At 42.1% G+C, this 26058-nt stretch overlaps 1 protein-coding gene across 5 annotated transcripts in view; it reads right to left on the bottom strand.

The window, feature by feature from the left end:
- Positions 1–25877, bottom strand: part of b4galt3 (UDP-Gal:betaGlcNAc beta 1,4- galactosyltransferase, polypeptide 3) — a 30259-nt gene extending 4382 nt beyond the window's left edge. The window contains exons 1-8 of one of the 5 annotated variants that reach the window (XM_047371124.1): positions 25455–25876; positions 14351–14899; positions 14016–14251; positions 8240–8430; positions 8032–8154; positions 7133–7237; positions 3945–4027; positions 779–962 (exon numbers count right to left, since the gene is read on the bottom strand). In XM_047371124.1, the coding sequence (XP_047227080.1) occupies positions 931–962; positions 3945–4027; positions 7133–7237; positions 8032–8154; positions 8240–8430; positions 14016–14251; positions 14351–14828 (1248 nt within the window). In that variant the 5' untranslated portion in view covers positions 14829–14899; positions 25455–25876 and the 3' untranslated portion in view covers positions 779–930. Of the gene's footprint in view, positions 1–189; positions 963–3944; positions 4028–7132; positions 7238–8031; positions 8155–8239; positions 8431–14015; positions 14252–14350; positions 14900–25454 lie in introns of those variants that run through there. The other 4 variants (XR_007039069.1, XM_047371133.1, XM_047371114.1 and 1 more) reach the window with 4 other exon arrangements.
- Positions 25878–26058: the final 181 nt, after the last annotated feature.

Here is a 26058-nt window from a genome sequence, read left to right as displayed (position 1 = left end):
TATGCTTGGATAGAGCACTCTAAACTTTCTTTATCAAAATGACCTTTTGTGGCTTACCCTCCTTGTGTAGGGTGTCAATGATTATCCTCTGCATAACTGTCAAGTCAGCAGTCTTCCCCATGCTTGTGTAGACCATAACTGTAATGAGTAGCGATTCTTTGGACCCAAAAATCAAGCCGGCACACAGAATAAAGCGGTTAACAGTTTATTTTTTTAAACAGGAATATTGCAGCTCCGGCTACATGATAGCAGGAACAGTGTGCAGATCGGAAGCAGATGAGTAAGTGACTGGGAAATGACAGATTAGCACAATGTTGTTCAGATCAGAAGTGACTAACCTGTTGGAGGTTATCCCAAAAACCCAGTGGAAACCAATGAGCATTTGATCCTCAGGAGATTGTAGAGTAACCAGTAAAATACTGTAGGTAAGTGAATGAATTCAGGTGGTCCAGGTTCGGTTTACATTGGGTCCACTGTGTGACAGGTTCAAAACTCCAGTGGGGCAGAGGGGAGTCAGAAGTCAGGCCAGGGTCAAAAACGTAAATCAGAGTCTGTTAAAATACACAAGTAGGGGCAGGAAAAGAGCAGGAGCTCAGTTGGCAGAAACAGGGTTATGTTCTCAATGACTTGGCTTGACTTAAAAAGGCTGGATTTCATCTGCATGAAGCACCTGAGATGTGGATCGAAGGAGCTTTTATTCTGGACAGCACAGGTGGAATTCGCAACAGTGTAAACTGGGTTCCCATCAATGAGTCGGTGGGAGGAGGGAGTCTGTAGGTGGGCACAAAGCGACTTGAGAGCCACAGCCTCTGCCCTTTCTGGTATGCTGGTGCCGGGATGAGGCAGCAGTTGGCGGTGCAGGAGTAAACATCTCTGGAATAAAAAAGGGTTCTGTGGGCCATCCTCCAGACATGTTGACATCGCTGTCCCCTATGAGCAGAGGGGATAGTGGCCTCCATCTCCTGAAGAGAAAAAACAGGGTGTTGGTAACCATAAACAACGTAAAAAGAAGACAGACCTGTGGCACTAGATGGTAATCCAAATTCAGTCCAGGGTGGGTCTTCTGACTACTTTGTAGGATCCCACTGATGGAGAGCTCTTAGTTTAGTTTCAACTTCCTTAATTGCTCTTTCATTCTGGCCATCGGTCTGAAGATAGAAAATCCAAGTAGAGACTGCATTTGATGCCAAGCAGTCTACAGAACTCCCTCCAGAACCATAATATGAATTGTGGGCCCCTGTCCGAAACAATATCACATGTAGGCCATGAAGATGAATACTTCTCAGACCAGGACCAACTTAACTCCTTTGCAGAGGTGAGCTTCTTGAAAGGGACACAATGAGTAATTTTGGAGAAATGGTCAACAATCGTAAGTAAAGCAGTGAACGCGTTGGATTCTGGCAAACCTGTCCATAGCAAAATATGACCATGGTCTGTGGGGGACAGGAAGTGGTCGGTGTAACTTAGCTGGTAGTCTCCAGGAGGATTTAACTTGTGCACATGTTTGGAAAGGGCGACATAATCCTTGACGTCCTGGGTCAAGATATTCCACCAGAAACAGCTCCAAACCACCGACCACATCCTAATTCCTGGATGGTAGAACAGATGTGATGAATGACAGAAAGTTAATACCTCAGAGATTAGGTGGTCTGGGACAAACAGATGATTAGTTGTGCTTTTCTTGGGAACAAGATGGTCACGGTGGGCCTACTCAATTCTTCTCTCCAGATCCATTTGTGTGACCACCATCCTCACAGACCACCACCACTGGTTTGATCATCCTCTGCAGGCTAGTGCATCTGGGAAAGAGCATCTGGTTTTAGGCTCTTGGCCCCAGGTCTGAAAGATGGAGAAAAAATGAAGCGACTGAAGAAGAGATCCCACCTGGGCTGTTTAGGATTAAGCCACTTGGCTGTTTTTAGGTACTCCAAATTGTTGTTTTTCTGAGATGAAGATAAATACCTAGAAAAGACGACACATGGATGGATCTTAGCATCAGAGGAATAATGCTGATCTAACACAGCGCCCAGTCCTAAATTTGAGGTGTCAACCTTAAAAATAAATTTTAGAGTGGGATCCAGAGAGCAAAGAACTGGAACAGACATGAACAGTTTCTTGAGAAGAATGAATACTTTGGCAGTTTTATCAGACCACAATAAGTTTACCTTGGCAGATGTGAGAGCATGTACAGGAGCTGCAACAGAACTGTATTTCTTAAAAAAGTATGATGAAAATTAGTTAATTCTAAAAACCTCTGCAGTTTGGTTTTCGGTTTTTGAGCCACTCATTGACCGCTGAGACTTTGGCAAGGAACATAGACACTTGATTAGGTGTTTTGATGAAGCAGAGAAAGGAGGCTGCCTTAATGAATATATTGTTCTGAAGATGCCTGAGGATGACGGATCTGACATGTTTCCTGCAAGTAGTTAGATCCTTGGAGAAAATAAGAATATCATCAAGGTAGACAAAAAACATACTGCCCCATGTTTGTAAGCACATCATTCACTGGAGCCGGAAAAATCAGCAGGAGCATTAGTGGAGCTGAAGGGCATGACTAAATACTCGTGATAACCTATAGGTGTGTTGAAGGCAGTCTTCCATTCATCTCCCCCTCTAATCCTGACTAAATGGTAAGCGTTACGCAAGTCCAACTTGGTAAACAAATTAGCCCCTTGAAGCAACTCAAATCCTGTTTTCATGAGGGGAAGGGTTCTTTGTAGTGATATCATTTAGACCCCTGTAAGTTTAGAAAGCCATCGTTTTTCCCCACAGAAAACTCCACTGCTCCCGCAGGTGATGAAGAGGGGCAAATAAGACCAGCCTTTAAGGCGTCAATAATATATTTATGCATGGCCTCATTCTTGGGCTCAAAGAGGGAGTATAGGACAGGTGCCAGGAAGAAGGTCTACAGCACAATCATGGGGTCTGTGAGGTGGTAGAGCAGTTACTCCGTTATTATTGGACACCTCCTTAAGGTTGTGACATTCAGGTGGACCTTTATTCAGATAAGGGCAAGCTTCTTGAATCTCCTCAAAAGGGGGTCAAGATAAACAGGCGTGAAATAAATATTTGGTAAGATAGTCTTGACCCCACCCAAGCACCTCATTAATGGCCCAGTCGAGATGAGGATTATGCAGACACAGTCATGGAGCTCCAAAACTTAGTGTTAGTTCAAATGTTTTTATGACAAGAAACTTGATGACTTTGTGAGGATAACCCCCAATTGTGACCTTGATGAGTTCTGTGATGTGAGTTCTCTTATGGAGGAGATAACCATCAATGGCTCAAACCTCTTGGACATTTGTCGAAGTTTGTGTTCCTGTCCATGAAGGTGAATGATAACCTGCAGCGATGTGTGTGAAGAGGGTCCTGTTCTGACTGGATGGCTCATTAAAGCTTCTTACCTTCTACAGAGCCTGGTCTTTTAACAGATACCCTCTAGCTTGGTGTCCCTCCTCGCAATATTAGAAACAGAGGTTTTCATTTAGCCAGCTCTCATATACTTTCACTGACAGCCTGGTCCGTCCAATTGGTTCAGGTTCTTCAGAAAGTAATGAGAATTATCAAGTGACAGGTGAAGAAGAAAAGGTCTGTGGTCTGTAACCTCTGTCTCTGTGAGCTGACAAGAAAACCTTAGATCATTCACTCCTCCTTTTAGGGAGTCTAAGGTCAATCCGGCTGGCGAGAACCTCCAGCTCTTCCAGGTTTTTCTATGCAACCCTGGTGGCGACATAATCCATCATGTTCCAGTTACTATCAGCAATTAGTGAATGTAAGTCCATGATATACCGTGTCACTCGTCTCTTTCCCATCGGAGGTAATCTCAGATGTGAAGGAAAAAACCCAGGGGAGATCCTTGAGCAGATGATCCTGTAGATGAGTAACTGAACTGAGGCGAGTAACACTGGAAGGAGAGGAAGAGCAATTCTTAAAACTTCTCTCACCATAGAGCAACATTGGAAGCATGGTCAAAGAAACGGTCCAGGTTCGGTTAATTTGGAGTCCACTGTTCAACAGGTTCAAAATTCTGGCAGGGAACAAGGAGTCAGAAGTCAAGCGAGGGTCAAAAACCATTAAAGCAAAGTCAGTAAGAATAACCAGGCAGGGGCAGACAAAGAACAGGGGTTCAGATGGCAGAAACAAGATTGTATTCTAAATGGCTTGGCTTGACTTGAAAAAGGCTGAATTCCTTCTGCATGAAGCGTTAGGTGGAGATATTTAGACAGGCACAGAAGAGCATGGTTAAGTGACAGAGTAGTCATGGGTAAGAAGTGCAGCGAGATATGGAAAGCCATTCATAAAAACAATTAAGGCATGACATGAAAACAGTCCAGAAGCAAGAATAAAGACATAACATTTATATACTTGAAATCCTTTTTTTCTGTATGTATATATATAGTACAGACCAAAGGTTTGGACACACCTTCTCATTCAAAGAGTTTTATTTATTTTCATGACTATGAATATTGTAGCTTCACACTGAAGGCATCAAAACTATGAATTAACACATGTGGAATTATATACTGAACAAAAAAGTGTGAAACAACTGAAAATATGTCTTATATTCTAGGTTCTTCAAAGTAGCCACCTTTTGCTTTGATTACTGCTCCACACACTCTTGACATTCTGTTGATGAGCTTCAAGAGGTAGTCACCTGAAATGGTTTTCCAACAGTCTTGAAGGAGTTCCCAGAGATGCTTAGCACTTGTTGGCCCTTTTGCCTTCACTCTGGGGTCCAGCTCAACCCAAACCATCTCGATTGGGTTCAGGTCCGGTGACTGTGGAGGCCAGGTCATCTGGCGCAGCACCCCATCACTCTCCTTCTTGGTCAAATGACCCTTACACAGCCTGGAGGTGTGTTTGGGGTCATTGTCCTGTTGAAAAATAAATGATGGTCCAACTAAATGCAAACCGGATGGAATAGCATGCCGCTGCAAGATGCTGTGGTAGCCATGCTGGTTCAGTATGCCTTCAATTTTGAATAAATCCCCAACAGTGTCACCAGCAAAGCACCCCCGCACCATCACACCTCCTCCTCCATGCTTCACAGTGGGAACCAGGCATGTAGAGTCCATCCGTTCACCTCTTCTGCGCCGCACAAAGACACGGGATTGGAACCACAGATCTCAAACTTGGACTCATCAGACCAAAGCACAGATTTCCACTGGTCTAATGTCCATTCCTTGTGTTCTTTAGCCCAAACAAGTCTCTTCTGCTTGTTGCCTGTCCTCAGCAGTGGTTTCCTAGCAGCTATTTTACCATGAAAGCCTGATTCACACAGTCTCCTCTTAACAGATGTTCTAGAGATGTGTCTGCTGCTAGAACTCTGTGTGGCATTGACCTGTTCTCTAATCTGAGCTGCTGTTAACCTGCGATTTCTGAGGCTGGTGACTCGGATGAACTTATTGTCCGCAGCAGAGGTGACTCTTGGTCTTCCTTTCCCGGGCGGTCCTCATGTGAGCCAGCTTCTCTGTAGCGCTTGATGGTTTTTGCGACTGCACTTGGGGACACTTTCAAAGTTTTCCCAATTGTTCGGACTGACTGACCTTCATTTCTTAAAGTAATGATGGCCACTCGTTTTTCTTTACTTAGCTGCATTTTTCTTGTCATAATACAAATACTAACAGTCTATTCAGTAGGAATATCAGCTGTGTACTGTATCCACCTCCTGCACAACACAGCTGATGAGCCCAACCCCATTTATAAAGCTTGAAATCCCATTTATTAAACCTGACAGGGCACACCTGTGAAGTGAAAACCATTTCAGGTGACTACGTCTTGAAGCTCATCAACAGAATGCCAAGAGTGTGCAGAGCAGTAATCAAAGCAAAAGGTGGCTACTTTGAAGAACCTACAATATAAGACATATTTTCAGTTGTTTCACACTTTTTTGTTCAGTATATAAATCCACATGTGTTAATTCATAGTTTTGATGCCTTCAGTGTGAAGCTACAATATTCATAGTCATGAAAATAAAGACAACTCTTTATATATATATATATATATATATATATATATATATATATATATATATATATAAATAATGTGAGCTTCAACTTTGAATTGAATTAAATATATATAGTTTTCAATTTACCCTTTGTGTTGGCTCTTCTTTGGCTAACCTCTCAATGTACAAACATTGTATGTCATGCATAGTGAAAATGGCCTGAGAGTTAATTGTTATTCAGCAACAGCCTTTGACAGAAAGTTAGTACAGACAACCATTGTGGAATGCAGGATTTTAGACAGCACTGGCCATTCTTTATGGGAGGAATTTGAACTTGGGTGTGTTTGTCGGTTTATTTTTAAACATAAAAATGAGAATAGCAAACATTGTCCTTTATCTTTAAATTTTCCCCTTTAACCTCCTGTAGACTACTGTCACAAATGTGCCAGAAATCACCAAACAGTCAAAATGGTCTATGTGTACCACTAATGCTTGTTGAGGCAGATTCTACACAAACCAAGGATTGAATTGGAAGCACTTGCATCTAGCCATCAGAGTTTTGCCCAATTACAGTTTTGTAAATATGCATAGTAACTACCAAAATGTATGTTTTGTTTGTACTTTAATCAAATTAAGATTCTCTACTAAATTCAGAAACTGCTTGACCAGAAAGGAATTCAGAACTTACCTCCATATCTGATAAAGCTATGAGAGCTTTATCGGTCTTCTAGAACTGCAATGTTTCCAAGGTGTCAGATAACTGTCATGAGTCAGAAACTGACCTTTTCATAAGTCTGTTTCACGCTACAGGTATTTATAAACAAAGGTGATCGTCATCCCTTGAGGTGTATTATAAATCCAGATAATCACAGTACAAATCAATTGATATCATTGCTACCAAGAGCTGGCAAAGAACATAAAAATATCTCAGTATGCCACCAAATAAATTCGACTGTAACTGTTCTAGAAAACATGTAATTAGCCAATATAAATGGTTATGCTAATGTATTGCATCAGACGTTTGTCAGTATTAAATGCAGTTTATTATTTTGCTTTCTAAATAATAACAATAAATGCATTTGCTATTCTGTTTCTAGAAAATATCTTAATTATCAGTGCAGATACCTATGAAAATAAGATTGGATGTGTATAATATGTGTGCTTGTAGTTTTGCCTCTCGAGTACCTGCGTGGATTTTGCTCATTGCCTTTGTCTCCTTTATGCTTGATCATCTTGTAATGGCCAATGGCCACTGGAGGGCGCACAATCTTCATACCAGACAACCGCACTCTGGATTGGCAGCAAATAACAAGAGTCAACAAGAGACGACATATTCCCAGTCACATTTTTGAGATAAACAATTATCCCAGCATTATCAACATGCTGACTAATTAACAACTCTACTTTTGCTTCTCCTAAATATGGGAATATAAAGAAAACAAAAAACAAAATATGAATAGAAAGGGGTGTAAAAAAACAACTAATGCCAGTTTTCTTTTACCATCTCTTGCTTGCATGCAACTCCAGTTACCTAAGTCAGCTAAAACATGAAGCAAGTACTATTTCAAAAGGTCTTATTTATTCATCTTTGAATACACATAAATCTGACTGCTTTTAAGCTTAGTTCTAAAATATTATTGCATTAGTTTTTTTTATTATTTGAGTTCACCATCTTGCATTCAGTGCTTGATAAAACATACTAGGAGAAATAAAAGAAGCAGGACAGTGGAGAGAGGGGATTCCTAAGAAAGAAACAGAGGGTCAAAATACTAAACTCTAAAGTGTCCCATTCCAACATATTTACTACACGCAAACATACCAGCTGAGCTCACTCCAAGTGACATAAAGAAAAGTGGCAGCAATGGAAAGACATGAAGATGAAAGATGTTAGAACACACAAATAATATTAAAGTAGGCAGCAATGGAACTGTACAAATGAAAAATAAAAAAAACTATGAATGAGTAGAGCAAAGCAAAATGAAAAAGTTGATGAGGGGCGGAAATGCGAAATTGTTATCTATTCTTAACCTCCACTCACAACTCCCATGTCAGCATGCTCTTTTTTCCTCTTTCATCTGCTTTACCTGGCAGCAATGTCATCATCTTCTCCCCCCCAGCCCCAGTACTGGTTGGGGAAGCCATTCATCTTCATATACTGATCTGGGGTCACCGCAGACACACCACCGAAATACTGTGGGTATGGCAGCCTGAGAGAGAGTGACATCCCACTTAGTCAGGACAATGCATTAACAATGAAATCAACTCATACACTCATTCATGGTGCTCATCTACCTGTATCTAAACTTGTCCATGGCCACAGACAGGTGTGTGGGAAACTGTTTGTGGCAGGTGTAGGTATTATGGTCGTTCTCAGGCAGCAGGTCGACATCGTGAAGAAAAATACAGGTCCAGTCTTCATCTTTAAGAGCCTCCCGCACCCCAACGTTAAGCAGCTTGGCTCGATTAAAAGTGCCATTCCCCCACTGAAGCAAAAATTTAAAAAAAGAATGAAATCTTTAAGACAGATACAGCAACAGCCTTTTATAGAAATGTGGTATAAACCGCGAGGAATACAGGGTTACATTTCAGCCAGCAGTGACCATGGGATAACAGTCTGCTGTATTCTCCATACATCTGGACTAGTAGAGTTGAATAAAATCTGAAATATGGTAGAACACGCATTATGCTCTTGGGTTACTTTTCTCCAGACAAAACTGATGTTTTTGTCAAGGTGGATGAAATTATGAATAGTTCCAAAGTATTAGCAAATTTTGGCCCCAAATTTTCAGGATTGTCCTATGAGCAAACTCCTTCCTCCTACTTCCCTTTTTCTGAGAGGATTGCTCAATCCAGCTCTCCATCCAATGGGTCCGGTCTTCCCTAAACCGGGAAGGTCTTACTAAGCAGGTTTACTGAAAGATTTATTTAAGCTGGCGTCGGGAAATGACACACCTAACCTCTAACAACCTACATCCAGTCTCACCCTTCTTCAACCGGTGGTTTGGACAACGAAGTAGCCTACAGCAGTCATCCAACTCTCAATAGTCACTTCTGTTAACGGCTGCTCATTCCCTAATATTACAACTTGGTATATGGGTTAGGTTAATTTTACTGATTCGGCACGAGCCATAAGGGCACTGTTTTAACAAGTTTGCATTTAAGGCAACCTATAAAGACCTCCTATAATTATTTAGAACCAGGCAACAAGGCATTTTACCACCAATGAAAAATCAAATATAAGGTGACTCAAATAAGTGACTGTCAAATATTTATCTAGAATTTGATATGCTTTCTTTAATTAGTAACACTTTTGCAGGGGTCAGTAATAGCATAAAATCCTTCAACACATAATAATTGAATAATAGAAATAAATCAATCAACTTAACCTATCTTTCCCTAATGCTGGAGATGAATTATTCGGGAGGCAACAAGTGCATTTCTTGGGCGGAAGGCAACCTAAGTTGTCAGTTTTCTTCCTCTAAGCAGACAGGCACTGATTCTCCAGGTTTCAATGGTCTATCACTGAAGTCTTAAGCCAAGTAAGGTCAGAGACATTGTTATCCTATCTCAATAGTCAGTAACTTCCAGAGGCTCAAGAGTTGAAGGAAACCCTAGAGGTATAACAGAGGTTGGTTCAGGACTTCCGGAAGCCTGAAACTCGAAGAGTCAGTTGTTCGCTGACCAGGTTCACTCAGTTGTCTGGGTACAAATGCGGTAGATTAAATCAGATTCTCAATTTCGAGCCACAGTTCCTCATAGGGCCCACAGGTTGATCCTCTTTTTATAATGCAGATTATCAGATGGGCTGTATCTCGGGTCCTCTGATTTGCAGCATCATTGTCCGCCCGATCTTGCTTGCTGGTCTTCTGCGAGGAAACCAACTAGTTCTTCTATTCTTGCCCATTTTATAGAGCATTTTCACCACACTCTTTGTGCTTATTGACCAGTGGTTGTTGCCATGGGTGTTCTATCGGTTACCTGTCACACAAGGTGGTCTTTTCCTTGGAATTCTCTGAGTCATGTGCTGCACATTAGACATGAGCCATCTGCTGACCTCTCCTCCGACCTGCGCCCTCAGCTCAGTCATCAGCATGTACTATTAGGCATGGCTCCCACTTCCCCAATGTTTAGCATCATTTCTATTCCTGTCTCACTCAACATTGCACTTCCCCTACATTGTTGCTGCTCAAAATTTTAGCTACAGCATTTACTTCACTTTCAGTTTAAAACCATTACTTAAACATTCCAAGTGATTATCAGTGCTTTTCTTATCCATATAGTTGATTAACAAAATCTGGTAGCACTTATCATAAAAAATCTAACAATATTACATTTCTATTCATCAATCATAAATGTTAAAATAATAATTCCATCCACAGTCATTGATACAGTATAGACCAAACGTTTGGACACACCTTCTCATTCAAAGAGTTCTTTATTTTCATGACTATGAATATTGTAGCTTCACACTGAAGGCATCAAAACTATGAATTAACACATGTGGAATTATATACTGAACAAAAAAGTGTGAAACAACTGAAAATATGTCTTATATTCTAGGTTCTTCAAAGTAGCCACCTTTTGCTTTGATTACTGCTCCACACACTCTTGGCATTCTGTTGATGAGCTTCAAGAGGTAGTCACCTAAAATGGTTTTCACTTCACAGGTGTGCCCTGTCAGGTTTAATAAGTGGGATTTCAAGCTTTATAAATGGGGTTGGGACCATCAGTTGTGTTGTGCAGGAGGTGGATACAGTACACAGCTGATAGTCCTACTGCATAGACTTAGAATTTGTATTATGGCGAGAAAAAAGCAGCTAAGTAAAGAAAAACGAGTGGCCATCATTACTTTAAGAAATAAAGGTCAGTCAGCCCGAACAATTGGGAAAACTTTGAAAGTGTCCCCAAATGCAGTCGCAAAAACCATCAAGCGCTACAAAGAAACTGGCTCACATGAGGACCGCCCCGGGAAAGGAAAACCAAGAGTCACCTCCGCTGCGGACGATAAGTTCATCCGAGTCACCAGCCTCAGAAATCGCAGGTTAAAAGCAGCTCAGATTAGAGAACAGGTCAATGCCACACAGAGTTCTAGCAGCAGACACATCTCTAGAAAAACTGTTAAGAGGAGACTGTGTGAATCAGGCCTTCATGGTAAAATAGCTGCTAGGAAACCACTGCTGAGGACAGGCAACAAGCAGAAGAGACTTGTTTGGGCTAAAGAACACAAGGAATGGACATTAGACCAGTGGAAATCTGTGCTTTGGTCTGATAAGTCCAAGTTTGAGATCTTTGGTTCCAACCACCGTATCTTTGTGCGGCGCAGAAGAGGTGAACGGATGGACTCTACATACCTGGTTCCCACCGTGAAGCATGGAGGAGGAGGTGTGATGGTGTGGGGGTGCTTTGCTGGTGACACTGTTGGGGATTTATTCAAAATTGAAGGTATACTGAACCAGCATGGCTGCCACAGCATCTTGCAGCGGCATGCTATTCCATCCGGTTTGCGTTTAGTTGGACCATCATTTATTTTTCAACAGGACAATGACCCCAAACACACCTCCAGGCTGTGTAAGGGCTATTTGACCAAGAAGGAGAGTGATGGGGTGCTGCGCCAGATGACCTGGCCTCCACAGTCACCGGACCTGAACCCAATCGAGATGGTTTGGGGTGAGCTGGACCGCAGAGTGAAGGCAAAAGGGCCAACAAGTGCTAAGCATCTCTGGGAACTCCTTCAAGACTGTTGGAAAACCATTTCAGGTTACTACCTCTTGAAGGTCATCAACAGAATGTCAAGAGTGTGCGGAGCAGTAATCAAAGCAAAAGGTGGCTACTTTGAAGAACCTAGAATATAAGACATATTTTCAGTTGTTTCACACTTTTTTGTTCAGTATATAATTCCACATGTGTTAATTCATAGTTTTGATGCCTTCAGTGTGAAGCTACAATATTCATAGTTATGAAAATAAAGAAAACTCTTTGAATGAGAAGGTGTGTCCAAACGTTTGGTATGTTCTGTATATACATGGTTAACATGATTTTCAGAGAAATCCTCCTTGATTCTTGTTTTTATGACATCTTATCTATGTAGTATGATCATTTTCCATTTGATACTCTAAAAATTAAACTCTCATTTCATAATTTTTTGTCTCAATCATAGTTATACACTTCTGCAAAAGAAAAGAGAATTAATATTATGACTCCGATTGGACCTCCCAGACTTCACAGCTTCAGAATGTGAATATTTACTGATTTATATTTCATTGATTTAATTGTGAGGGTTCAGTTAATTTCTGCATGGATACATGGAAGGATCTCACCTCATTGTGACAGTCTGCTAGGTAGCTGAAAATGGAAAACATTTCATTTTTAACAACCATAGTGAGTCATACTATACACCACATCAAAATCAACCAAAGAAAGAGTTTTTGATAGACAAATTATAGTTTAGAAATCTCTTAGCATTTTGTAGCAAAACTAAGAGTTAATCTGTGGGATTATCCAAAGAAGCCTAACAATCAGGTACATTTGGAAAACTATTGCAAGGTTGAGTGGAAAAATATTTCAGTGAAGACGTGGCTTGCTGATAAGAATCCTGGTTTGCACACCTATGCAACCTGGTTATTACATCTGTTACATCTGTATGTAAGTATAAATCATATACTCATATTAAAACCCTGAACTTCCATGTATTATATTAGTATTTATGCAATAGATTAACACAAACTAAGACCATAATTGTGAGGTAAAAAGAACAAGATGAATGGTTTTCTTTTCATCTTTTTTTACAAATAAAAGTGTGGCCTGCGTTTGTATTCAGTACTCTTTCTATACCCCTAAATAAAATCCAATGGTACCAAGTGACTTAAAAAGTCCCCTATTAAAGAGTTCACCTGTGTGTTATTTAATCTCAGTATAACTATAGCTGCTCTCTGAAGGACTCAGAGGTCTGTTAGAGAACATTAGCAAATAAACAGCATCACAACGTCTGTGGAACACACCAGAAACTTTAATGCAAAATGAATCCTGCATACCACCCTAAACACATTATACCCCTGTGAAACATGGAAGGCGCAGAATCTAGCTGTGAGTATGCTTTTCTTTAGAGTGCATAGGGAAGCCGGTCAGAGTTGATGGGAATATGGTTCGAGCTAAATAGATAACAATCCAGAAAAAAAGCCTGTTAGAACCAGCGAAGAACTTAAGACTGGTGCAGAGGGTCACCTACCAGCAGTAGGTAGGATCAATGTTCTGCAACTTTTAGATGTGTCCCTGGTCCAACACATCTGAATCAAACGGCTGAATTACCTCATCAGTGTGCAGTCAAGTTCTGCACAGATGTTTTAATGAGCCATTAATTTGATTTAGGTGTGTTGAAGCAGAGACATGTCCAAAAGTTGCAGGACACCATCCGTCGAGGACTGGAGTTGCCCACCCCTAGTTTAAAATAAAAACATATTCGTATCCTAAAATGGGTCAAAGTCCACAACTAAAATCAACTGTGAATATGTGAAAAAACTTCAAAATTGCTGTTTGCAGAATGCTCAATACAATTTAACTGAGCCTGAGCTGCTTTGCAAAGAAGAATGGACAGGATTTGAGTCTCTAGATGTGCAATGCTGGGAAGACTTACTTAAAGGACTTAAAGCTGTATTTAGACCAAACAAATTGTCCTAAAAATGATTGGCTAAGGAGAAGTAAAAGCAAACGCACACAACATTTTTCAGATTATTGTTTCTAAAGAAAAATTAGGAAACATGTAATTTTTTTTCTTCCACTTCATATTTAAGGTGCTTTGCTTTAAGTTGGTCTTTTACTTGAAATCCCAATTGATTACATTAAACTGTGTGATAAATTGTGAAAATGTTTGGAGGTATGAATGATTTTCCAAAGGTCTGTAGTACTCTTAGACATTTGTATTAAAACATGCTTACCAGTAAAAATAATAGCATGTCACATTTAATCTGGAGCTTTGCCATCATTATTCTTGCATAATGATTTCCCTTAAGGCTATATACTGTCTTCAAGCAACAGGAAATACAAAAAAAAAAAAAAATATGCATCACTTGACCTGTTGTACAATGTAGATGCTGTAGTGTATCTGCTGTCTTTGCAGGAAAGGGTGCAGGTGGTAGAGCAGGGAGCGGAGGTGGCTTAGTCGGTTTCGGAACGGTACCACTATTGCCGTGTGGTGGCGCGGTTCGCAGTCCGGAGGCCGATAACGTCCACCAGGCAACACTAAGGGGTTCCTCAGTCGGATATCCTCCAAAGACAGAGGAGAGGAAAGATGGACAGACACTGGTCCAACTGGAGCACAAGAAAGGTAAAAAAAAACAATTTGCAACATCTTTCACCATATAACTATTTACTAACCTTAACAGAAAACATATAACACTCCTCTCTCACCCAACAGGGGCGAGGGAATGGGGCAGTCTTTCAGCGGTTGTCCTGAAGCAGGGAGGCCATTGCCAGAGTTCCGAGGTGGGGGAGGCGGTACCCCGAGGTGACTGAGGTTGGTGTAGACGTCATGTGGTCGAGAATAATCAAACTCTGGCTCTGTGGTGTGCACCAGGACAGACACCAGACCTCTGAAGCCCCCGAGTGAGAAGTAGAGCACAAATGCAAACTGAAAGCCTACTAGCATTGCTAGTGTGCATGGGGAGTCCAGAGAGCGCCCAAAGCAAGCCATCATGAAGAACACTTTGAAGAAATTCCAGGTTGAGGAGGTAGATGGTAGGATGAGAGAGTTTAAGGGAAAGGCAAAAAGTAGCTGGATGAGGAGGGCAGAGTAAATGGTATGAAATGAGTGAGGAGAAACAGAAGGAGAGGAAGGGAAGATGGTAGTCCAGATTTCAGGCGCTGCCTCTGTGCAGGAAGCAGACATCGATCAGTTGGAAGGGGTAGAAGTAGAGGTGAAGCTCTGCCAGCACTGCCATCTCCTGACCACAGATAACACTGACAGAAAATATAAAAAATTTTATTAGCTAAAATGTATTTGTATATTCTGTAATCACATTTTCAAACTCTCAATACAATTACCACAACATCAATCTCTTTCGTTTCATAACGTTTTCACGAAATCTGCATTGAGCAATCACATTACTAAAATGCTTACATATTCTAAACAGACAATACTCAAAACCAAACTTATAGACTTATGTGGTCATTTTTACATTTACATAGGAAACCCACATATAGGACCCCAAATTCCAAAGTTCAGATAGAGTAAAACAAACATGTAGTTTTACAAAGACGACAGTTAAAATCCAATGCCAAACTACTAATTATAAATTGATCGATGAATAACTAACAAAGATGAGTTATGCTGTGGGCCAACCACAGCTGATTTCAGTTTGAATGTAACCCAAGGATCTGGAACTACATTTTTTTTTGTAACCTTGAAGCACAAAAATGGAACTTTTTACACTGATGTGTGGTGTAGAAACAGAACCAAAGAGAAGACAAAAAAGTCTAAACAAGGAAAAGGAAGAGCGGAGCAAAGCCTGGCAAAAAAAGCATACCAAAAGAGTGGAGAAGGAACACAATATGTTCTGCAACTTCTAGCACTGGATGGATTCTTTATAGATGCAATGTTGAGCCCTATACTGATTGTCTTCTTATATTCTTCTGCATAACCTCAACGCCTAGTACCAAAGGCAGAGAGGGTTCACATGGGTCCACATTATGACCTTTGTGATTACTTGGGACAACCTGTTCCCACATGGTTTGACGCCTATCCAAAACTAGTACCACTTTACTTTAATTCCCTCCTTGAACCACCACCTTAACGTGGTGGAGGGGTTTGAGTGCCCGAATGATCCTAGAGGGTATGTTGTCTGGGGCTTAAACGGTCCTGGTAGGGTCTCCCATGGCAAACAGGCTCTAGGTGACGGGTCAGACAAAGAGCAGTTCAAGACACCCTCATGAGGACTAGACAAACGAGGCATGTGACGTCGCCCGGTACGGCGGAACCGGGGTCCCACCCTGGAGCCAAGCCTGGGGTCAGGACCCATCGGGAGTGCCTGGTGACTTGGTTACTCCTCACGGGACCTGGCCAGGCAATGCCCGAAAGAGAGACTCGAGGCCATCCCCAGTGGCTCCACCACCTGCAGGGGGAACCGTGAGGGATCGGTGCAAAGAGGATTGGGCGGTGGACGAAGGTGGGGACCTTGGTGGCCCATCCAGTAAAAATAATAGCTGGGGGGGGGAGCCGCTTGTGCGGGAGGTCGAGAGATATCGACTAGAAATAGTCGGGCTAACCTCCACGCACACCGTGGGCACTGGAAACCATCACCTCGAGAGGGGCTGGACTCTCTTCTACTCTGGATTGGCCCACGGGGTGAGGCGGCGGGCTGGGGCAGGTTTGCTTGTTGCCCCCCAGCTCAGCCGTCTGCTTTCGGATTGGGGACAGATCTCTGACTGTCGTTTCGGCCTACGGGCCGTAGTGCGGGGGTGCCGGATAGTGCCCCTCCCGGGGGACTCCATTATTCTGCTGGGGGACTTCAACGCCCACGTGGGAAAAAACAGTGTCACCTGGTGAGACGTGATCGGGAGGAATGGCCTCCCCAATCTGAATCTGAGTGGTGTTTCGTTATTGGACTTCTGTGCTAGTCACGGATTGTCCATAATAAACAACATGTTCAAGCATAAGGGTGTCCATCAGTGCACTTGGCACCAGGACATCCTAGGCAGGAGGTCGATGATCGACTTTGTTGTCCTTTCGTCAGACCTTCGGCCGCATGTTTTGGACACTCGGGTGAAGACAGGGGCTGAGATGTCCACTGATCACCACCTGGTGGTGAGTTGGATCCGCTGGAGGAGGAGAAAGCCGGACAGACTTGGCAGGCCCAAGCACATAGTGAGGGTCTGCTGGGAACGTCTGGCAGAGCCCTCGGCCAGGGACGTATTCAGCTCCGACCTCTGGGAGAGCTTTGACCAGATTCTGGGGGAGGTTGGAGGCATAGAGTCCAAGTGGACCATGTTCTCCGCATCTATTGTTGATGCTGCTGCCCATAGATGCCGCCGTAAGGTCTGGGAGGAGTTCTGTGAGGCCATGGAGAAAGACTACCGGTTGGCCCCGAAGCGATTCTGGCAAACCGTCCGGCGCCTCAGGAGGGGAAGTAGTGCTTCGCCAACACTGTTTACAGTGGGAGGCTGCTGACCTCGACTGGGGACATTATTGGGTGGTGGAAGGAGTACTTCGAGGATCTCCTCAATCCTGTCTTCACGCATTCCCTGGAGGAAACATAGGCTGGGGACTCGGGGTTAGACTCTTTCATCGCCCAGGTTGAAGTCACCATGGTGGTTAAAAAGCTCTGCGGTGGCAGGGCTTCTGAGGTGGATGAGATCCGCCCTGAGGACCTCAATTCTCTGGATGTTGTAGGGCTGTCATGGTTGACACGCCTCTTCAACATTGCGTGGCGATAGGGGACAGTTCCTCTGGACTGGCAGACTGTGGTGGTGGTCCCACCACCACTGTCTGCCCCTTCATAAGAAGGGGGACCGAGGGTGTCTTCCACCTACAGGGGATCACACTCCTCAGCCTCCCTTGTAAGGCCTACGCCAGGGTATTGGAGAGGAGAGTCCGGCCAGTAGTCGAACCTCAGCTTCAGGAGGAGCAGTGTGGTTTTCGTCCTGGCCGTGGAACACTGGACCAACTCTATACCCTCTACAGGGTACTCGAGGGTTCATGGGAGTTTGCCCAACCGGTCCACATGTGTTTTGTGGACCTGGAGAAGGCATTCGACTGTGTCCCTCGTGGTGCCCTGTGGGGGGTGCTCCAGGAGTATGGAATCGGGGGCCTTTTATTAGGGTCCATCCGGTCTCTGTACAAGCGGAGCAGGAGTTTGGTCCACATTGCCGGCACTAAGTCGGACCTGTTCCAGGTGCATGTTGGACTCTGGCAGGGCACCGGTTCTGTTTGTAACTTTTATGGACAGGATTTCTAGGTGCAGCCAAGGGCCGGACGGGGTCTGGTTTGGGGACCAGTGGATTTTGTCTCTTCTTTTTGCAGATGACGTGGTCCTGCTGGCCCCCTCTAGCTAAGACCTACAGCATGTGTTGGGGCGGTTCGCAGCTGAGTGTGAACCGGCTGGAATGAAGATCAGCTCCTCCAAGTCCGAGGCCATGGTTCTCGACCGGAAAACAGTGGCTGAGACCGGAGAGGGACGTCTGGGTGTTTCTGCTGAGTCTGCTGCCCCCGCGACCCAGTCCCGGATAAAGCGGAGGACGACGAGTACAAGTACTTTAATTCAATTGAGGGGTTCTTTCTTGCATGGAAGTTAAAAGCCTACACCAGCCACACAACCAGATTTCCTTCCTTAATGTTATGGATGGTGGCTGTAGAAGACTGTCAGGTCTGTATCAGAAACTTGAAGGGGTTTTATCTCCAGTGTATTGCTTTACTGATATCTGATGTTATGCTGATGAAAACCTGTGGCCTACCTAACCCTGAAGATCAGGAAAAAAGCCACACACCAGAGAACACAATTTTCTTCCCCGTCTTCTTCCCTTAGTTTTTTTTACTTGTTACTTTTTTAATACTTCTTTCCTAGATATTTGGTCAACATCAGAAGTTTTATTATTTCCTATTTGTTACTATTGTGTTCTCTACAGTGTTGCAGTTATACTGGAAAATGTTTTTTCTAGTATGTTAGAATCTAAACATTAGATTTATCTGTATTGAATGTTCTTGCTGTTTGATCTTAGTCTCTGTTTGTTTAGTGTTTTTTTTTTTTTTTTTTCTTGTGTGCTTAACAATATGCATTTTATTAGTGGCAGTTCTCCAAATTTCAGTTTATTTAAGGATTAAAGGATTTCTGCTTTTCTTTATGAAAAATGCTCACATTCCATTCCCAAATAATAACTGTGGTGCACTGTAAGGAAACTGAATCATCCAAATGGAGGATTGTGTATTTTCTATGCAGGAAGTGATAAACTAGTTAGTTTTGTCAAGTTTATGAAAAAACACCTCTTGCTGTCATTCAGAGACTGTGTATTCAGAAAAACACTTAGCTCAAATAAGATGTCTGGCTATTTTTCTGGTTTTTTAAGCATCTTGCAAATGAAAAAGTGGAAAACCTTCAAACCTCCCTACCCAAAAGTTTTAGTTTAAAGGGTAGCTGCCAAGTAACATTAAGTCAGTGCTGTTCAGTAGACTTCACTGTGTTAGTTTTTTGGCCACAGTTCTCCTATCCTGCAGAGATAGGCCCAACTTATCTTGTGGGTTTTCCTTTTGTCAGGTCTGTGTTACTCCTTAGCTGGCAGCAAAACCTACGAGCATGTCCAACTGCAGAGTCTGGATCAACTGTGTAGAGACAGTTCCAAGTGGCTGGCTTACACCAAAAAGATTCAAAAACCTTCTGATTCTCTCAAAATGCAAACAAGACACTGAACTAGGTCAAGTACAATGTAATGTTTGACTGAGGGTCAGTAAATCAAAGCCTTGTCATAAGAGGAGTCTAAATGTGAGATTAAAATTCTTACAATCCTGTACACTGTCAGAGATTAAAGCATGTTTCAGGAGGATTAGTGATAGTCTGGGGTTTTCCTCTCTGCACCTTGAAGGGAACTGGCAGAAAGGTTTGGAAAATACTCTCCAAGAATTGTGAAAGATGTAGTCAGGGCCCAGGCCTGACTTATTTTTAAGCGGTTTGTACAAAAAAGCAAAAAGCAACACACGTCATAAATACGAAGCTTGACATCTGCTGCTCCTTTCCCGTTTCAGACTACAGCCAATAAGTGATACTTTGATTGGAGCCTCTGGTTTAGTTAACTAGATCCTGATGTTTCCAATTACTTTTTGGAAAAATTTTTACTTTAAAAGGTTCTTTAACTGTTGCAGCTGATTATCAACCCAAACCCAGTCCAGACCAAGATGATTACAAGATTAACTTTAGCTTCAGCTATGGATTCAATGTTTCTCACAACAAGGCTGCTTCCAGAAAGTGCAGAAGCATGTGAAGCTGTTAAACAACCTATGTAGTAAGGTCTTTCTGGTTCCTTTGTTCTCTATTTTTTCCAGGTAAACAATGGTCCGTAAAATACTAAAGTTTGATGTACACGCATGCATGAAGAGAACTTGGTGACAGTGGATGATTTGGGAGTGAATTTATTCAGCAAAAAGAAAGATGACAATGGTGATTTGGCAGTAAGACAGCAGTGGTGAGTTGTTCAGATTGCTTTTTAATCTGTGGGGTATTCTGTATGTGCTAATTACAGGGGTTGGACAATGAAACTGAAACACCTGATTTTAGACCACAATAATTTATTAGTATGGTGTAGGGCCTCCTTTTGCGGCCAATACAGCGTCAATTCATCTTGGGAATGACATATACAAGTCCTGCACAGTGGTCAGAGGGATTTTAAGCCATTCTTCTTGCAGGATAGTGGCCAGGTCTCTACGTGATACTGGTGGAGGAAAACGTTTCCTGACTCTCTCCTCCAAAACACCCCAAAGTGGCTCAATAATATTTAGATCTGGTGACTTTGCAGGCCATGGGAGATGTTCAACTTCACTTTCATGTTCATCAAACCAATCTTTCACCAGTCTTGCTGTGTGTATTGGTGCATTGTCATCCTGATACACGGCACCACCTTCAGGATACAATGTTTGAACCATTGGATGCACATGGTCCTCAAGAATGGTTCGGTAGTACTTGGCAGTGACGCGCCCATCTAGCACAAGTATTGGGCCAAGGGAATGCCATGAAATGGCAGCCCAAACCATCACTGATCCACCCCCATGCTTCACTCTGGGCATGCAATAGTCTGGGTGGTACGCTTCTTTGGGGCTTCTCCACACCGTAACTCTCCCGGATGTGGGGATAACAGTAAAGGTGGACTCATCAGAGAACAATACATGTTTCACATTATCCACAGCCCAAGATTTGCGCTCCTTGCAACATTGAAACCAACGTTTGGCATTGGCATGAGTGACCAAAGGTTTAGCTATAGCAGCCCGGCCGTGTATATTGACCCTGTGGAGCTCCCGACGGACAGTTCTGGTGGAAACAGGAGAGTTGAGGTGCACATTTAATTCTGCCGTGATTTGGGCAGCCGTGGTTTTATGTTTTTTGGATACAATCCGGGTTAGCACCCGAACACCCCTTTCAGACAGCTTCCTCTTGCGTCCACAGTTAGTCCTGTTGGATGTGGTTCGTCCTTCTTGGTGGTATGCTGACATTACCCTGGATACCGTGGCTCTTGATACATCACAAAGACTTGCTGCCTTGGTCACAGATGCGCCAGCAAGACGTGCACCAACAATTTGTCCTCTTTTGAACTCTGGTATGTCACCCATAATGTTGTGTGCATTTCAATATTTTGAGCAAAACTGTGCTCTTACCCTGCTAATTGAACCTTCACACTCTGCTCTTACTGGTGCAATGTGCAATCAATGAAGACTGGCTACCAGACTGGTCCAATTTAGGCATGAAACCTCCCACACTAAAATGACAGGTGTTTCAGTTTCATTGTCCAACCCCTGTATGGGTGAGCTATAACATTTTTGACTCTAACAGGCTGTTCACTGACATGTTGTGCCCAACAGTTCTCACCTAAATGACCACTGGCCTTCTACAGTGTTTTATGGCCACAACGGTAACCTCATGGTGAATTAAAGTGCACAACCTACATTATATTATCTACATTTAAATATTTAAAATTATCTAATATAATTTTAAATCATCAAATATACAGGTCCTTCTCAAAATATTAGCATATTGTGATAAAGTTCATTATTTTCCATAATGTCATGATGAAAATTTAACATTCATATATTTTAGATTCATTGCACACTAACTGAAATATTTCAGGTCTTTTATTGTCTTAATATGGATGATTTTGGCATACAGCTCATGAAAACCCAAAATTCCTATCTCACAAAATTAGCATATCATTAAAAGGGTCTCTAAACGAGCTATGAACCTAATCATCTGAATCAACGAGTTAACTCTAAACACCTGCAAGGCCTTTAAAACTCCCAGCTTGGTTCATCACTCAAAACCCCAATCATGGGTAAGACTGCCGACCTGACTGCTGTCCAGAAGGCCACTATTGATACCCTCAAGCAAGAGGGTAAGACACAGAAAGACATTTCTGAACGAATAGGCTGTTCCCAGAGTGCTGTATCAAGGCACCTCAGTGGGAAGTCTGTGGGAAGGAAAAAGTGTGGCAGAAAACGCTGCACAACGAGAAGAGGTGACCGGACCCTGAGGAAGATTGTGGAGAAGGGCCAATTCCAGACCTTGGGGGACCTGCGGAAGCAGTGGACTGAGTCTGGAGTAGAAACATCCAGAGCCACCGTGCACAGGCGTGTGCAGGAAATGGGTTACAGGTGCCGCATTCCCCAGGTCAAGCCACTTTTGAACCAGAAACAGTGGCAGAAGCGCCTGACCTGGGCTACAGAGAAGCAGCACTGGACTGTTGCTCAGTGGTCCAAAGTACTTTTTTCGGATGAAAGCAAATTCTGCATGTCAATCGGAAATCAAGGTGCCAGAGTCTGGAGGAAGAGTGGGGAGAAGGAAATGCCAAAATGCTAGAAGTCCAGTGTCAAGTACCCACAATCAGTGATGGTCTGGGGTGCTGTGTCAGCTGCTGGTGTTGGTCCACTGTGTTTTATCAAGGGCAGGGTCAATGCAGCCAGCTATCAGGAGATTTTGGAGCACTTCATGCTTCCATCTACTGAAAAGCTTTATGGAGATGAAGATTTCATTTTTCAGCACGACCTGGCACCTGCTCACAGTGCCAAAACCACTGGTAAATGGTTTACTGACCATGGTATCACTGTGCTCAATTGGCCTGCCAACTCTCCTGACCTGAACCCCATAGAGAATCTGTGGGATATTGTGAAGAGAACGTTGAGAGACTCAAGACCCAACACTCTGGATGAGCTGAAGGCCGCTATCGAAGCATCCTGGGCCTCCATAAGACCTCAGCAGTGCCACAGGCTGATTGCCTCCATGCCACGCCGCATTGAAGCAGTCATTTCTGCAAAAGGATTCCCGACCAAGTATTGAGTGCATAACTGTACATGATTATTTGAAGGTTGATGTTTGTTGTATTAAAAACACTTTTCTTTTATTGGTCGGCTGAAATATGCTAATTTTGTGAGACAGGAATTTTGAGCTGTATGCCAAAATCATCCGTATTAAGACAATAAAAGACCTGAAATATTTCAGTTAGTGTGCAATGAATCTAAAATATATGAATGTTAAATTTTCATCATGACATTATGGAAAATAATGAACTTTATCACAATATGCTAATATTTTGAGAAGGACCTGTAAACCAATCTTATTCAGCACTTCTTACGTAACATTATCGGCCACTATTTTGTTGTTGAATACTGGTTTTACTAAGCACTCTAATCAAAACTGTATTCACTTCTATGCTGAGGATTTCTTAAAAAGCTATAAAAAACAAAATCAAATTATCAGAAGGTTTTACCACAGTCTTGATTAATAGCTGACAAAGAACATTTGTTTGTTGTGAGATTCAACTGCTGCAGCACATTTTGTTGTTCATTTTACAACTCTTAACATTGTAAAACTGACAGTCCAGTGCAATAGATAGTAGCCTACCAGAGGATAAGATTGAAATTATACTGGAATACTGCTCATGTTCACAGTGGGCAGTAAGACTTAGGAGACCTCTGGCTTTGTGATAATTTCAACATATTTTAAAATCCAATTTACAAAGAAAAAACAGTATATTGTGCTTAAAATAAGAGTGAAAAAAAGCAGTCTTGCTTGGTTACTCTTCCTAGGGCTAGTCAGTTAACCAAAAATAAAAAACCAAGTTAATGGCAGGTTTAGCTGCCTATACTGGTCAAAAAGCCATCATTGATTTTATATTTGCTGTTTAAGAACATAATTTTAAATATGCTAAACGCCTCTCACCAATCAAATGTGCTTAAACTGAAGTTGTCTTTTAAAATGTTGGGATGAAGGGTATGAAGAATAGCCCTACACTACCCTTACCAGCAAGAACAGACTCTTTGTCTCTTCCTCTTTTCTTCATTAGACTTTCTTTAGGCATAGTGTCTTGCAATATTTTGCTACCTTTCGTTATGTTAAAACCAGAAATATTAACGAATTTTATTGGGAGATGTAATAGACCAGTAGTGCATAGGTTTGAAGTATAAAGAAAATTATAAATTGGTTTAAAAACTCTTCTATGAATAATCTGAAACTTGCCATGTGCATATGCATTTAGTTTGTGGTACTCTGTTACCCCTGAATATCAATGTAATTACCTTGAGAAGTTACCTAATAAGTAAAAAAAGATGTTATTAGTAAATTAGATAATAAAACAATATCCCTAGCCCTGACCATCTCACAGAATGCTGTTCAATCCTTCATAAGTAATGAAAAGAAGGCTCACAGTAATTTGGGGGGAGCTGCAGAAAGCCACAGCTCAGTTAGCAGAAGTTTTAGACAAATTAGATTTTAACCATGCACTCTGCAAATCAAGCCTTTAAGAATCAGTGGCAAGACAAGAGTAATGGCTAAAAGAAAGACATAAGAAGTCTCATTTGCAGTTTGCCAATAATCATGTAGGTTATAGTAAACATGTAGAAAAAGGTGATGTGGTTAAAAGGGACTAAAATTAAACTTTCTGGCTTACATTCAAAATGCAATACCATCTGCACAGTGAAACATGGTAGCGGGAGCATCATGGTGTGGGGATTTTGTTTTCTTCAGAGCGGAAAGGGAAGCTGGTTAGAGTTAATGGAAATAAAGGGAGCTAAATAAAGGCCAATACTGGGAGAAAACCTGTTTAGATGGTGCAAAAGACTAAAGAAGAGGCTAGCCTTCAAGCAAAATGTCTATGAACAACCTGCCCTATAGTTAAATTATTTGGATCAAAGCATAAAAAGATGCTTCACTTTCCTTCCACCTTACAAAATTATGCCATACTTTGTGTTTGTCTTGTACATAAAATCTAACATAATAAACTTTGTGTTTGTCAGTGGGTATAAAGAATTTTAGAGTACATTACATAAGTAAAAGTAGCAGTGCAGCAGCTACTTTTACAGCTGAAGTCTTCTGAAAGCTAAAATAAGCTGGCCGATGACAAACAGCTACAAAAGAATGTCATGTTTGCTTCTTTATATAGAAAGGATTATTTTAAGCTGTGACATGGCTTTGGAGTTTAATTGAAGGCTCAAATTAACCCAACATCAATGTTTCCATGCCATATCATAGCTTACTATACTGGTTTTAACACTATTTTTTTAAGGAAACATTGATCTTTGCAATTAAATAGATCAATCTGGTAGGGAGGCAGCAGCCCACATCCAGGTGATTACTCTATTTTCATCTTTCGCTTGGCCTTTATAGGCATTCATATGTGTCTCACTTAAATTTATGTAAACAAACTATGCCAGTGAGAATCATTCTCAGTGAGCAGGCTATGTTATTCCACGAAGTCCGCAGTAACTATCCATGAAGTTACTAGTTACATCATGCCAGGCTTCATCCATGTTCTGCAGTTCCTGCGGACTCACCAGCACATCCCTGCGACATGTCAAATCCAGACCCCGGCTTCCTCCGACAATCCGCAGGCCGCTGCCATTAAGCACGCTACCAGATGCCGATTTTATTCTCACAAACGCTGCACACTCGTCTTGTCCCGTGTCCCACCACTGCGAAAAAATCTCTCCTTTTTCTGTTCAGAGACCGCTGCAGACGTTTTCACTCGCAAGGGTATCACCGCACATCCGTCCACTTGTCAGTCCAGGCGAGCGCCCCTCTCCTCTGCTTCAACTGAACGCGTCTGATTGAGTTCAGGCGCACCACGGTGACGCACTGAGCGCCATATTTAAATATTAAAAGGGATTTTTCTCTTGGACTCTGACGCTTCACCTAATAAACGTCTTTGTTAATGTTGGTATAAGTAAGAGTTAAATTTGGCAGAAAATTTGGTGTGATAGATAGATAGATAGATAGATAGATAGATAGATAGATAGATAGATAGATAGATAGATAGATAGATAGATAGATAGATAGATAGATAGATAGATAGATAGATAGATAGATAGATAGATAGATAGATAGATAGATAGATAGATAGATAGATAGATAGATAGATAGATAGATAGATAGCGTTAA

This window comes from Girardinichthys multiradiatus, chromosome 1 (assembly GCF_021462225.1).
Source record: "Girardinichthys multiradiatus isolate DD_20200921_A chromosome 1, DD_fGirMul_XY1, whole genome shotgun sequence".
In the NCBI taxonomy this organism is placed as follows: domain Eukaryota; kingdom Metazoa; phylum Chordata; class Actinopteri; order Cyprinodontiformes; family Goodeidae; genus Girardinichthys; species Girardinichthys multiradiatus.
Note: the sequence above shows the minus strand (reverse complement) of the source record. Positions and strands in the feature narration are given on the sequence as shown.